This window comes from Leptodactylus fuscus, chromosome 7 (genome assembly GCF_031893055.1).
Source record: "Leptodactylus fuscus isolate aLepFus1 chromosome 7, aLepFus1.hap2, whole genome shotgun sequence".
Taxonomy (NCBI): domain Eukaryota; kingdom Metazoa; phylum Chordata; class Amphibia; order Anura; family Leptodactylidae; genus Leptodactylus; species Leptodactylus fuscus.
Window position 1 is genome coordinate 99,604,147 of NC_134271.1, and position 16,050 is coordinate 99,620,196.

Consider the following 16,050-nt stretch of genomic DNA (forward strand, 5'->3'; position numbering starts at 1 on the left):
GAGACCTAAGGCTAACGGTCAGTTAAAGGGGAAATCATCTAATAATATTACTAATAATAGGCTGATATCCTGTCTCGTTGAGCACATTTTGACCCACATTTATCAGATAAAATATGTCTATTAGAGCATATAGACCAATACCCACCCATCCCAAATATTGATGTGTCTTACCTCTATGCCCACAAGTTTAATGGGGTTGTCCTGCAAAAAATATAGCTTAAGTACCCAGGAGAATGTAGGAAAATAAAAAAATGCCTGACCTCTCTTTAGCCCCCCATTGCTGTTTTCTGCAGTGCCCAGGTCCATGCTGGTCCATACTACCTGGTGTCTCCTGACACTTAAGAAAAGCCTGGAGAAACCAGTCAGCAGCTGAGGTGGGTTACCAGAGAGATCAGTGATTGACTGCGCAGGTCATAGCTGTCTGTGTGTTGAGAGACACCATGAAATAAAGACCAACATGGAATGGGCACCAAAGGATCAGTAGATGGTAAGTATGACTTTTTTTTTACATACAGTCTGCTGATTACTCATAATCATATGTTTTGCTGATAGACAACCTTATTAATAGTATTGTAAATGTGTATTGTTCACATGATATTATACAAAAATGGTGTACTCTTCAAGTCTAATTCCACTTTTTGGGATTCTCATTATCCCAGTCTGTAACATGAGGGAGACACTGCCAATAATATAGCAGCGGTAGCAACAAATTTTCTGTCCCTTCAAAGTCATTATTTTGTAAGGGAAAAGAGAACTATGATAACCATAGTGTACCCTCTATATCACAGGTAGGCACAAGTGACAGCTAAAACAGATCTACACTATGAAATCACCCAACAAGGAACACCACGCATTTCAGCTCTCTAAATATTATGGGGAGAAATTGTGGGTTTCATCCAGATTTTACAGTCAAATAGATTTAGAACTAGGAAAAAGCAGAGAAAGGAAATCATTATGACTATGACTAATGTCTGGTATTGCAACTCAGCTTCATGCACTTACATAAGACTAAGCTATCGCACCAGACAAAGCCTGTGGATAAGAATGGTATATATGGACAACATAGTAAATATACCGCTCTAGTCCATGGGTGCGTCTGGTATTGTATTATATATTCCAATAGGACAGAATGGCAGGTTATGGACGAGGGGAGGGGGTACTCTTTCTGGAAATAGTACATACACAAGGTTGTTTTATTTGACAGAAGATCTATTTGAAACTTTTTGTTGTTTTAAATTACCTTCAGTCAATAGTAAAATATATAAGAATTGATTTCCTAAAAAGAACAATTGACTCTGACTAATCTGCTCTTGAACCTGAACTATTCATAGATGACACGACTCAAATAGAAGAGTTTTCTGTTTTGCTCAAGAAGTAAATGGGGAGAATGTATCAACGATTCTGATGTTATGATGGTAGGCATGGCATGGTGGGTGGAGTGGGGGTCAGCCAGAGCCCAACAGATTACTATCGTCTATGCCAGAAAGTGGCAGGAATTGTAGAGAAAATCTACACCAGCTCATGGCTGGCAAGATTTGATTTTCTGGCACATGGACTGCAGGAAGATGTGCCCAGTTTATTAGTTGATTTGATTTGAATGTGCACTGTGTAATGCTTCATGTTGCCTGAGGTGGCGCTGAAAAGAAATGGAATGCTTACGTAAAGGTTTCACCACAGATTACTGGTCCATTCATCATATTGTCAAGAGCTATTTACAAGTACATATTGTCCACAGCAAACAATCCCTTTAATTAGGCCTCAAGTAGCAAAACTGAGAAAAATCATGGCCAAATAATAACAGAACAATCTGTGCCCCTGGACATCAATTTTTGAATTTTTTTTTTTTTTTTAAACCCATAATTTTTTTTATCAACCAAGCTACTCGAGGGCTTATTTTTTGTGAGACAAGATGAGCTTTTCATAGGTACCTTTCTGGGGGTTATATGACATTTTGATCACCTTTTGTTTCATTTTTCATAATCAAAATGATATAATAAACATATTTTCTATTGTGTTTTTTTGTTTTGTTTATAGTGTTCACCATATGTGATAAATGATGTATTAGATTTAAAAGAACAGAGCGTTACAGTTGCAGTGATAGTTAATTTATATAGTTTTTATGTTTGAATAATTTTATACAATAAAAACCCTTTTTTGAATAAATTACTGTGAGGTTTTTACATCACCATTAGAGATGAGCGAACAATGAATATCAGGCAGTTCAAGGTATTCGATTCCAATCGAATATCACGAGGCAAATGCACTAAAAATTTGTATCCCCTCCCACCTTCCCTGGCGCTTTTTTTTCTCCAATAACTGTGCAGGGGAGGTGGGACAGGAACTACGACAACGGAGGCATCGAAAAAAAATCGGAAAAAGTAATTGGCTGGCTAATTCAGGTGACCTACAATTTATACGAATGGTGGATTTCACATTCGGTTAATTTGAGACTGTGAACTATGTGACTGTGAGACAGGGATAGATGTACAGGCAGGGTTATCAAGGGATTACCTTTATTTAGGTGGGAATGTTACTCACACAGCTCTTTGGGGCTCTATCTGGTCGGGATCCCTCTCAGCTTGCGATATGTGCGAGCTGACTTTTTCCCATAGGAATGCCTTGACCAGCATTGATAGGCCGAATGCCATACAGAGTACAGCATTCGGCCAATCAATGCTGGTTCTGCTGGAGGCTCGTCTGTGAGGAGGTGGAGTCTAAGATCGGACCAGAATGGAGACTGTTGTGGACCGATCTTAGACTCGGCCTCCTCCGGCAGAACCAGTGTTCATTGGCCGAATGCTGTACTCTATATGGCATTCGGCCAATCAATGCTGGTCAATGCATTCCTATGCCGAGATGTAGCAGTACTGGCTGTGCGCTCAGCTCGGCTACTCCGGAGATGCAGCCAAGCTGAGCGCACGGCCAGCACTGCTACCCCGGAGAACCACTGAACCCTGCTGCACACTCAGCTCTGCTGTTTCAGAGATGCGCTGAACCCTGCTGCACACTCAACTCTACTGTATCAGAGATGTAGCAGTGCTGAGTGTGTACTGAACCGTGCAATAATCCTGACCAAAATAACACCTCTGAACTCAGCCTTAGAGTACTGTATCTAAGGATATTTTGCCCACTCTGGCGTTTAGCCCCTGTACACTCACTGTTTTAATACCTGAATGGTCACTTTACCATTGATAAAATCTCTTTTTCTTTAAGTTTCCATACTTGAGTCCCTTTGAGTATTTCAGCTATTATTTTCTTAGTTCAATTCTCCTTTGAGAAACAAAAAGAGAGACAAAACTTTTTTATCCCCCCCTGGCAACTAAATATCTCTCCTGTGCACCATCTCTCTAAGATCTGATAGTACTGTTGTAAAATGAAAATGGATATTATTTGCCTCCTACATCTCCGGGCGATATATAAACATTTAGATGGTTTCATGGACTTTTTATGTGCAAGCGGTACTTTACCTGGAATAATAGCTCAGTCTTTGTCTTTCGGATCTCAGAGGACATTGTAAGCTGTGTCTATGATAATGCCATGTTGGAGACAATACATTGTTTGGGTCCATTAAAAGACTGGAGATGCATTATTCATTGTGTTACTACCAATAGTCAAACAACAGAAATATAAAACTATGGTCACTTTTTGGATTGAACTGTGCATATTGTGGGCAGGATTGCCATGAGAGAACAAGAATACAGCGACTAGTACTGGATCAGTCCAATGGAAATAGGAAATAGGCGTAACTCACCCAAAACTTTCTTTTATACAAGGCTATGACAAAGTAGATAAAAATGAGGAGTGAACAATGATGAGAACTGCTTCATCTATCCAGTGCAGTGATTTCTGAAAATATGACGTACAATAACATGTCCCCAGCACTCTTGAATAGAAGTATAGACTTTGTTTGACTTGGTAACTCACTGCGGCAGATGCGGCCAAGGGGCTGGGTTGCAGCCCGTTCCTCTGTTGTAGCGCCGCAACACACTGTCTTTCCTTCCTTCTTGCTGGCAGTCCATCATAGCAGGAGTTAATTCCCTTGCAGTCTATGGGCGTGGTTAGTCTTCTGACTAATAGTGGTGTCAGCCTATGATTACCTGGCTTGGGCACCTGGGCTTACTGATCAGGCCCGCCTTCCCTCCATTTAAGGAGGCAGGTTTGGCAGTCCGGTGCTCTAGCCTCAATTCTAGAGATGAGCGAACACTAAAATGTTCGGGGTTGGAAATCCGATTCGAACAGCCGCACACTGTTCGACTGTTCAAACGGGTTTCAAACCCCATTATAGTCTATGGGGGGGAAAGGCTCGTTTCAGGGGTACGCAACATTCGATCAAATTCTACTTACCAAGTCCATGAGTGATGGTCGGGCTGGATTCTTCTCCCTGCGCAGCGTCCCCGCGTCCTCTGCCGGCCTTGAATTCACTCTGCTAGGCATAGGGCCTGGGCAGAGCCAACTGCGCATGCCCGCACTACAAGTGGACATGCGCAGTTGGCTCTGCCCAGGCCCGATGCCTGGCAGAGTGAATTCAGAGCCAGAAGAGGACACGGGGACGCAGTGCAGGGAGAAGACTTCTAAAGGTAAGAGAAGAACCAGTGTTGATTGGCAATGTATAGCATTCTGCCAATCAACGCTGGTTCTGCATCGAATCTTAACTTCGAACAGCTAGTAGTACTCGATCAAGTATGAGTATTTTGAATACCGTAGTATTCGATCTAATACCTACTCGATCGAGTACTACTCGCTCATCTCTACTCAATTCCAAAATATGTTCAGAATGTTTTTGTGTCAATTCTGATATACTTGCTGTGTGTTGTGTGTCTCCTTATGTTTGTGGAAGTGGGTCTACCTTCCGAAATTTAGGCTCTTTATATAGGACTTTGTTCACACAGCCTGTCTGCTAACTATGGTGCTGCAACAGCAGATAGCTGTGGTGGGTGTGGCCTAGAAAGCTACTGGGAGCACATAGTCATAGTTTATGTTTAGAGTTCATTTGCGGCTGCTCTATGTTGTAAAGGCAGCTTCCCTGTAAGGTAAAAGGGAGCACTCAGATGGTGGTATAGCCCGGCAGTGAAGCTGTCGGGTCTTGTTCACACCAGGGTGCCCTGCGGTTCAGAGTCCAGTTGCTCCGCAGGCTATTGTTTATTTTAGTTTTTTTTAAGATAGCCTGCTGACCGTAACACTCACATCTCTAAAACTGCTATTAAAGCAGGTCAGGCAACCATATCAAGAAATTGGAATGATAAAATATTATCAAACTATCAGGTTAAAAATGGGAAACCTTATATCTCATGCTCTGCTCTGCAATAAGATTATTATTATTATTATTATTATTATTATTATTATTATTATTATTATTATTATTATTTTCACAACTTCAATATGAATTCATCGGAAAAATACTCCATAGCTTCTGTATAAAAATTGGAAACTGTGACACCATAGATTTTTATGGGTGCCACATTACACATCCTTACGGCACAGATTGGTGTGCATGAGCCCTGATTTTCTAGACTCTGAAACACTGAGATGTCGAAGGTCCTATCCTGTTGAATAAAACTGATACAGAAGCGCTACAGATGAAAAATGCCTAAAGAAAAAATTTCCACGCTGTGCACAAGTATACAGTGGAGCCAAATCTATTGTACCTATTTTTATTCAGAATCTCGAAAGGCTCACTCACTAGAATTTTTATACAATCTTCTGGGTTATTGTTGGATTTCACATTTACATTCATATACAGTACCAACTTTTTTCCTTTACATTAGTATCTGAATAGAATAGTAAGATCTCACACTGGAGGACAATGGTGGGATTTATGTTTACAGGGTCTTTTTTTAAAGGAAAAAGGCTCTTTAAAGACATTACGGTTCTTCAGAAGCATTAACCTAGATGTGAACTTTACTGCTGACTTTTTTTTTTTGCCTGGAAAAGAAGATAAAGAAGTCATTTTCGAAGAGACAGGACGGCTTTTCCTGTCTTTCTAGAAGAGACTACAATGCCAGACAGAGATTAATGACCTGCAAAGTGTAAGGTTTTTAAATTAATGTTACTTATTACAACCATGGCTCCAAGACAAAAAGAAAGTCATCAGCGGGGACGCCACCACCCACTAATTGATTCTAGAAGTTTGGTTTATAAGTATAAGCACTTTCTAGTGTTCTCTGAATGTGTCGGAGCCGGGGCTGTGTGACAAGTGTGACAAGCAGTTAAGCCCCAAAGCTCTTGTTTGCTGTTACAAGTGAATAGCAATGTCTTCTCACAGAATCAATCTACGGGATGTAGTTGGTATGTTAGCAAACCCGGAGGCGCGTTGCAAATAAAATAGCGTATTTAAGCATTCAACAAAACAGATGAGAAAAGACAAGTCTATGAGCAATGACAAGTCCAAAATGTATCCGTGTTGTAAATAATGCCAAAAAAAATTGTAATCAATGAACTGGTTAAAAAAGGGTTTGTCATATAGATGACTGCGGATCATGTGCATGTCCTATAGTGCACCTTGTAAAATAAGATAAAGACGACCTTCAGTGTGAGTCATTGAGATGTATAGTCGGTGTACAATCCCATAGAAAGTCATATATGATATATTTTGATATCTGCTAAATTTATACACACAGTCATTGACTGATGTCCAAATGGTACATTACAGCAGCCTTTACCAAGTGCATATGTAACAAACATATGGCTGCGTAGTACAAGCACACGTTGTGTAGTTTGATCCTACAATCATGTCTCGGCAGGATAACTTCTGCCCCATCTTCTACTACAAAGAAAGGAGCGAAAGCAAAGACAGTGGAGTAACAAATGACTACAGACTACACAAAGGGATTGTGTAATCTGTCGCTATGGAGATCCGTAGGTATGGATGTGTCCTCACTCGACTGATCTCCAATGTGGTTAAGCACTCCAATTTGTCTTGAAGCCAATTCAACACAATTTCACAACATGCTAACAAAAGCATTGAAAGGCTGCAATTCACACAGACACAAATATTATATTTAGCAAATTGTCTTGTGATAACTTGTCACTAATCCATGTTGTGTTTGGAAAAAATGCCCAACATGTGATACACGTGCTTGTATCCGGACATATCCAGCCACCATGACAGGTGATGGAGGAAGAATCTTTGTATATCCAAACAGTGGATGCAATACACATAGGCTATTTTTTTAACCAAAAAGTTCACACAGTTGCTTTTTTTGCTTTTATTTAATTAAACTGTAATTTTCATTGCGTTTTAAGGTAACAAGGACAGATAACACAAAGCTGAACTGTACAATCATAAATTCAGTGTAATCCAGGGTGATACAATGAGAGTTTTGGCTGCCGTACATAAATCTAGAAACATCCTAGCGTATTTCTGACCCATTTGTCTTAGAGGCAGGTTAAGAAGATAAATACAGGGGTCAAGATGGACTCCCTGTAGGAAGAGAGTGTCTATGACGTTCCTAACTTCCCTCTAAAAGAGCTGTAACAAAGGAAAATCCCAGAATATAGCGAATAGAGATGAGCGAGTAGTGTTCGATCGAGTGGGTGTTCGATTGAATACTACGGTATTCGAAATACTCGTACTCGATCGAACACTACTAGCTGTTCGAAGTTTAAGGTTCGATGCAGAACCAGCGTTGATTGGCAGAATGCTATACATTCTGCCAATCAACGCTGGTTCTTCTCTTACCTTTAGAAGTCTTCTCAGTGCAGTGTCCCCACGGCGTCTTCCGGCTGGAATTCACTCTGCCTAGGCATCAGACCTAGGCAGAGCCGACTGCGCATGCGTGGGCATGTCCTCGCATGCGCAGTCGGCTCTGCTTAGGCGTCGGGCCGGGCAGAGCCGACCGCGCAAGCGCAGTTGGCTTTGCCTAGGCCCCAATGCCTAGGCAGAGTGAATTCCAGCCGGAAAATGCCGCGGGGCGCTGCGCCGGGAGAAGACTTCAAGGAGAATCCAGCCCGACCGTCACTCGTGGACTTGGTAAGTATAATTCAATCGAATTTTGCATACCCCTGAAACAATCATTTCCCCCCATAGACTATAATGGGATTCGAAATCCATTCGAACAGTCGAACAGTGTGCGGCTGTTCGAATCGGATTTCGAACCTCGGACATTTTAGTGTTCGCTCATCTCTAATAGCGAAGAATGTAACCACAGCAAAATTACATCTCCAGCACACTGAGGGAATTGTAGGATTTAGGGAATGTAAGCGGGTAGGGGTTTGGTATCAGTGCATAAGGAGCTTGTATTGAGTCTCCTTATACGTCACACAGGTTGAGGACTTAGCTGCATGAGACCAGATAACCTGCCACTGGGCCGGGGAAAATGGGTGGCCCAACACCTCTTCCCACTTAGTCATGTACTTGTGGACTGGGGGAATAAGCCCTATCAGGGAGGATAAATATTGATAGATTGTGGTAATCAGGCCCTTTATGGAGGTTCCTGTCTGGTACAACCTCTCAGAGGCCATAGGGTTAGAGACCCTGTTAGAGCCGAACCAAGTGAATGTAAATTAGGTTATTTGACAATAATGAAGCCATTCAGTTTGGGGGACTCCCAATTCTGTAGTGAAATAGGTAAAGGGCTTGAGATCCAAGGACTGAGGGTTAACCATATCAGCTAGCCTGAATAAGGCTGTCCTAGACCAGTGGCGGACCATAGAAGTAGTCATGCCCTCTGGGAGAAGCAGGTTAAACAGAAGAGAAGTCATGGTGGAGTTCTTTGAAGTGAGGGAAAACTGTCTATTATAGATAGTTCAAATTGCCTTTGTAAAGCTAATAGGGCCCAATGTGAGGGACAGAAAGGCAGAGGGAGACTGAACCCATAAAAGAGCATTGGGTGCATAGGAGTAAGCCGCAGCTTCTCTATCTTTAACCATTTAGTGTAAACCTGTGGTTCTAACCAAAATGGAATGCAATGCCCAGTGGCCCAGTATTAGTGAAGGAGATCCGATGACATTGGTGTTCCAAATGAGATGGAATATGACCCTCTGCAGGTCGAGGAGGTCCGCATAGGGCACTACTACTAGGAGGGTTTCAAAATAATATAAGAGCTTAGGGAGAAGGGTAATTTTAACTGCTGTTATCCTAGCTAGAAAGGAGATATGTAATGGATTCCACTTATCCAGCAACAACTTAAGTTCTCGGAATAATGTAGAAAGATTTACTTCATAAGAAGGGGGTAGTTGGATTCCTAAGTATTTAAGAGACTGATCCTGCCACTCACAGTTGCTTTTTCTAATCTGTAATGCATTAGTGAAATACAAAGTTGACTATAATGGTGGAGCTTCCCTTTAAATTCAATATATGCAATAGCCAAGCGGTACTATTGTTATGTCTTTAGAGCCACCCTGGTAATATTTGATTATCTTTTTCTTGCAGATCCCCCTGCTGTTGAACCAACCTTTCAGGAAATCAGACAAGGTTTAGGCACAAGCGTCACCATGAACTGCAGGGTCTTGAGAGCATATCCTACTCGGGTTCTCATGTATGAATGGAGACTGGGGAGCAAACTGTTAGAGAAGGGACAATTTGACTCTCAAGATTACACCGAGCTAACTATGAATATCCATGCCAGGGAAAATTATGGTACATACAACTGCAGCATCATTAATGAAGCTGGATCTGGACGCTGCAGTTTTCTGGTTACAGGTAAGCCTTCTATGGTGTAACACTGTACACTTCTGCTATTAATGCATCTTCACCCTGACACAATGTTCTAGTAATGATATGCTATTATAATACAAATGCTACTTAAACAGTGTACTATGTGACACAAACTGGGACCAGCCTAGGGTGGTCCATTTGACTCCAGGTTATGCTATCCTGTACAGTAGGGGCTAGTGTTTGTTTTCCCCAGGACACCGTTGTTAACAATGGAGTTAATTTCGAGAGGTGAATCCAGCACAAGATCTCAACAACCAAAAGCAGCCAGCAATGTTTGGGCCCCCTCCCTAGAAGGGCCCCATGTGCCTCCTCTGATTTCAAATGTTAGAAACTTTTGCTAACAAGTTACGATCTAAACTACTAAACATTTCCTATAAAAGAGTAGTAACCCTCTCCATATGTATAATACAAGGAACTGAGGCTAATACGGCAACAAAAACTCCATGACGGATGAATTGAAATATAATTTTTATTACCCGTAGTAAAAACTAAACTACAACATCAGGAGAAAAATATACTACTGGAGACATTATCCTTGTCAGGAAATTGGATTTTTTAGGGTCACTCTTAAATTATAACTAATATATAACATTATTTGGCGTCATTTGTTTCACTTGTAATTTGCGACCTAGCATGAAGAAGGAATATCTGGAGGGATGTTTAGCATGATAAGCAATAAATTGAGAGCAATTAGGAGATAAATTGATGTTACATGTGGATAACAGCAGACACTGCTGAAACGTATTAGCTGTGTAAAGAAAATTAATGATATGCTATAGCGACTCTGCTTTAAAGGTTGGTGAAATGAGAAGGCCGGTTACAATTTGTGGTGGAGCGAAGACATGGGCTTTTGCACATCATAACTACTGTGTGGAGCCCCAGTCTTAAAGGAGTTGTGCAAAATTACAAAAAGTAACTGCTTTGTGCCACAAACAGTGCTAAATGTGCCCACAGGCTGTGACTGGTATTGCAGCTCAGCCTCATTGACTTCACCCTGGCATTGGTTCTGAAATACAGCAGTCATGTTTATGAAGTCCTGTATAACACCTAAAAGGACACTTCAGACAAAATGGATAAGCCATGTTATTTTGAATACATAGCTGCAGGCTAAAGGGACTGCACCAATTTAATCTAGAGGATCCCACTGCCCCATCACTATACAGTCATGGCCATAAGTGTTAGCACCCCTGAGCTTTTCCCAGAAAATGAAGTATTTCTCTCAGAAAATTATTGTAATTGCTCATGTATTGTTATACACATATTTATTTCCTTTGTGTATATTGGAACAACACAAAAAAAAACTGAGAAAAATGGCAAATTAGACATAATTTCACACCAAACTTGTGCCGGACAAAGTTGTTGGCACCTTCACAAAATTTTGGGTAAATAGCCTTGTTTGAAGTATGTGATGATCCTTCGAGCTTACCTGTGGCAAGTAACAGGTGTGGGCAATATAAAAATTACACCTGAAACCAAATCATTGTCAGCACAAACTATTCGGCAACATTTGAATGATATAAAACACTATCACAGGAGATCTGAGAGGACACCACTGATGACACAGGGACATAAAAAAGCTAGACTGCAGTTTTCCAAAATATACATGAGTAAGACAAAATCCTTCTCGGAAAACGTCTTGTGGATGGATGAGACCGAGATGAGCTTTTTGGTAAAGCACATCATTCTATTGTTTAATGAAAATATAATAAGGCCTAGAAAGAAAAGAACATAGTACCTACAGTCTAATGTGTTGGAGGTTCAAAGATTTTATGGTGTTGTTCCAATACACATGTAAGAAATAAACATATGTATAATAAAACGTGTAATTACAATCATTTTCTGGGAGAAATTCTTCATTTCTGGAAACATTTCAGAACTCGTACGGCCATCATTGTAGATGTAGCATGTGTCAAATAGTACTGTGTCACACATGAGATTATGTAATTTCTGCTTTCAGCACCGTATAGTACTTTACAATGTGTCTTTTGCGTTCTGTAAACTTATACCTAGTTTTACAAAAGAATCTTGTGCTTGGGACCATACGGTGGCTCAGTGGTTAGCACTGCAGCCTTGCAGTGCTGGGGTGCTGGTGTTCAAATCCCACCAAGGGAAAAAAAAAACATCTGCAAGGAGTTTGTATGTTCTCCCCATGTTTGCATGGATTTCCATCCATATTCCAAAAATACATACTGATAGGGGAAAAAAATGTACATTGTGAGCGCTATATGGGGCACACAATCTACATTTAAAAAAAAAATAGTAGCTTGAGCTCAATGGAAATACTGCAGTACACAAGACAATTACTGGGTGGCCACACACAGACGCTTATAGGATAGGTATGTTGTAAAACAACATAAAAAAAAACCATGTTGTTTTGTAAAGCTAATCATCTTGTAACTCAAATGCTTGGATATGTCCAGTCAGAAGTTAATATAAAGAAGGACACATCTATATATAGGTATAGGCTAATGTATTTTTCTTGTAGTGTAGTATGAGATATTCTCATGAGCACTCACGAGCTACAAGTAAAATATCTTATGCTTTCATTTGAAATACTACTCTGCTCAGGTTAGCATCTCTGTTTCAAAATCAACACCTAAACAGTTGTCTATCGGCTTGTTATCCTCATTGACTGAGTCTGGTATTGGAGCTGGACTACAATACCAGACAAATATTTTTTTTTTTTTAAATATGGATTTCTAGAATTAAAAGAGTCAAAGTGGGCTTACATGTCCATGGACTATGCAACGTATCATAACTCAGTCCTCAAGGGTCTCCTACTTTGAGCTGCAGTGCCATGTAATTTTTGGGTAGCTGTGAAGGGTTAAAAACAGATCAGCCCCTAGTGGTGGAAGTAAGCAGTGATAAATTAATAATTACAGCCTTGCCTAATAAGTTCATAGTTCTCAGTTATTCCAACGGCAGGTTCCTGTAATTTTTTAACTTCTTGGTCTCATTTCTAAAATTCAGTGGAAGTATCATAGAAAGGTTATACAGGAAACTTACTTAGAAAAAAAAGTCACACCTTCCAGGATTGTGAAAATGCATTTATCACCAAGAACTTGAAGTGATGAGCTTTTTTTGGTGACTGTATGCTCTGCAGGTCTCTATAGACTGACGAAGGAAAAGAGAGAGAGGGGAATCTTTAGCTCTGCCTTGAGCGTCACCACTTCTCAGCTGATCAAACTGAGTGTGTTAGTCTCCTTGTCAGGAATCACACTAGTACTGTAGAGCTGCAGGCATTTCTAATATGCTAAACAAGGACATGTTTCCTAAAGAAAGTCATTTTTTCTCTTTGATCTTGAGTTTAATTCAGACTTTCGGAGTAACTGAAGGTTAAATAAATCTAAAAATACATCCTCATTATGCTAAGGTGGTTCAGAGGCGCTGGTGGGTTATTGGGCGTTTTGTAGACTTTTGACTTACATGCTGTATTCTGCATTGGTTTCCAGATTCTGTTAAACTACAAGTTCACATTTGCATTAATACTTGTGCAAAGTCATCACGTAGCAACCACTTTCTCTGTATAAAGAAATGCACCTCCTGCTGGATATTGTTATATCTAGTGAAAGTTATTTTATATACCAGGAGTTCATGTACTTACAGCAGGAGATGGACTAACATCATAAGATTCATTTCAACAAATATTTGTGATGCTCAGCCCTCCAGATAGTTTCAGTTCCAACATGTTTGGCATACTCTTCAGACCCAAGAGTGTAATGAGTGTAGGCCCAGGAGAAGTGAGGCGGCATCCTCTTCTGGCTGATATTACATGCTCTGGGGTCCCTGGTGAGGATTGTGATTAGACTTTAAAGTGCACGGATGTCATGACACTAGGTCAAATTAAAGGCCTCAGCATTGACCCTAGAACACTAGAACACGTGATGTGAGCTAGAGGCCAGAAGAGGACACATCTAGGACAACAGACACTATGAGGACACGAAGGAGAGGTGAGGCAAGTTGAGAACAACTGTTTGTTATATAGCCACCCCTAGGCCTACTCTTACTTTGGGGTCTGAAAAAAACCCTCAGTATAATAGTGTTTTGGGATGGACGAAACCCAAAAGTTACAGGTTTGGGTCAAGCCTGGAACTTTTGGAAAATTCAGGTCGAACCCTATTCAATCTGAACTAATTTGTCCAACACTACTCAAAACCGTACCTATACATAATACGTCAAGTGAACAGTATAGGACCCAGCATGTAAACATTGTCAGGAAGTTGGGTAACCCCTTTAATATGAAATGCACTGGGTACAGCCATGCTAAATCTATAAATCTGACAGATATTTGGGTGTCTGGGCTGGCAACAAGTCGGCATAAAGTTGCACTATAATTTATGAAGGGTTCTGCTAGTAAATGCTAGTCAATATGTAAGGCGTTGGGAAGTCCCATCCCTCCTTCTAAGTCCCACTCACTTCTATGAAGACTAAAATAGCAACTTCTTAATGCCAGAAAATGTATCATGTCTCTTAGTAACTTAGTTGTCTTTTAGAAACACTCCAGGTAAAATCGATACAGTGTATTATGAATGGATGTCTCCTGACAAAGCTCACACGAAATGTGTGTTGAGGCTCCCGCAGTGCTCTTATCTCCTTTCGTACTATCTGTAGGATGCTTAGGCTTCATATACTATACTATACGATCTAATTCAGACCTGGATGGTAGATATAGGATAAGTTGTTAGCATTTCATGTTATGCCATCATTCAACTAGAGTATTGTGTCCTATTTTCTATGTAATTTAGATGTTTTGAGCTGCTAATGTGTATGTTGCCTATATGGTTTATCTCTATACTATGTGCCTGGGTATTTTTTTGTATCTATAATAAAATATATGAATTGTTTTAAATGAGAATAATCTGTATATGTGATAATATATAATGAATAGTGAAAGGTCTGAGGGGGTGATATAGGAGTTCAAAGAACACCAAAGAGATGTCCTTATATAACACTTCTAATAGCACAAAGAGACATTTTTTTATATTTTCTTGTAAGGAAGCAAAATGGCAAAAACATGGTGGTTCGTCCATCTTTATCTGTTTTCATGCTATGTCAGTCACTGTATAGATAAGTATTTTTATATGCTTATAGTTTGCCCATTTTTGGACTTGGGGAGGGGGATGTCTAATGTGTTTAGGTTTGTTTTTCTTAATTTAATTTTTATTTGCAATGTAGGGAAAGTGGGTAATGGGGGGGGGGGGGGGTAGACACCCCTCATTCCTCCAGGGGACTTGAAACATGGGAGTCTGATCACCAGTGCAATGTTAATTGAGAAATCTATTCACTGCTGCAATGGAAGTACTGTATACAGAGAACCAAATCCAGATAAAAGAAACCCTGTTCTTACAGGATACAAGGATCCAGATCTCAAAGGTTCACCTTTCTTTATTGGAGTCCACAAACAACAACACTTTTCAGGGTGAAACCCCCTTTCTGAAGTGTATAAGTGGAGAATAACAAGCACAAAGGCATACATCACCACATGTTATACTAAAACAAGGATAAAAAGTATATCCCCTAGGTGGATCAAACACCCACAATACATTTCATTTCCTCTAATATTCATTAGCAGACTGCTAAAAGATTAATAAATCCCAATTACTAGGTATTGATGTTAACTAGATTTGGTCCTATTTAAGAAAAGGAATGACTGGAGTAGATGCCGGTGTAAGTTTTTTAAACCCCCTTTCCCCCAGTGGACTGGAAATGTAGGAGGTCTGTTGACCAGGTCAATGTATATTGAGAAATATATTCACTGCTGTAATGGAAGTATACTGAGGACAGGCCTGGGAGCCTTCAATAGGTTCCTGGCTATTAAGGATACAGTTTGCCTCCCCTGTATTTAATTCTGGGGGATGGTGATCCTCTTAAACATGGTGGTGCCCATTCACCACCTTTGATCAGATGCCTTGGTCATATTTCAAGTATAAAGTACATTTCTGAAGAGTTGTTTACAACCTAGAGCAGCAGCTCAGGTAAGATGGCTGCCTCCACGATCACATAAAGTCTGAACGGGTGACATTACATTGGTTGGAGAATAAGCCTTATTTTTTTTGTCCCCATATGACACATTACAAAGCTTTTACGTTTCAACTGATCAAGTGGTAAGTGAAAGATTCTGCTTAAGAACATTTTCCCTTTCAGTGTATTCAATTTTAGTGCGTCCTCGTAAAAGTCTTTACACGCTCTCATTTCGAGTAATTTAATGCAATAAGAGCTCAAGGCTTTTACCTTAATAGTGCATCACATTTTCATCAGTTTACAAGTAATGCAACTAATTCACTTGATGGATTGCAAAGATGTTCAAAAGAGACCAAAGTATAGCATGTATATAGTCTCACTGACCTCTAGACCAGCAAACACGTAAAACCCAAAAAGGTAGAGCATACTGTAAA

At 40.3% G+C, this 16,050-nt stretch overlaps 1 protein-coding gene across 1 annotated transcript in view; it reads left to right on the forward strand.

Annotated features, from left to right (window-relative positions):
- MDGA2 (MAM domain containing glycosylphosphatidylinositol anchor 2) overlaps positions 1-16,050 on the forward strand; it is a 547,529-nt gene that overhangs the window by 470,125 nt on the left and 61,354 nt on the right. The window contains exon 9 of the mRNA XM_075282612.1: positions 9,371-9,640. Coding sequence (XP_075138713.1) covers positions 9,371-9,640 — 270 coding nt within the window. The remainder of the gene's footprint in view (positions 1-9,370; positions 9,641-16,050) is intronic.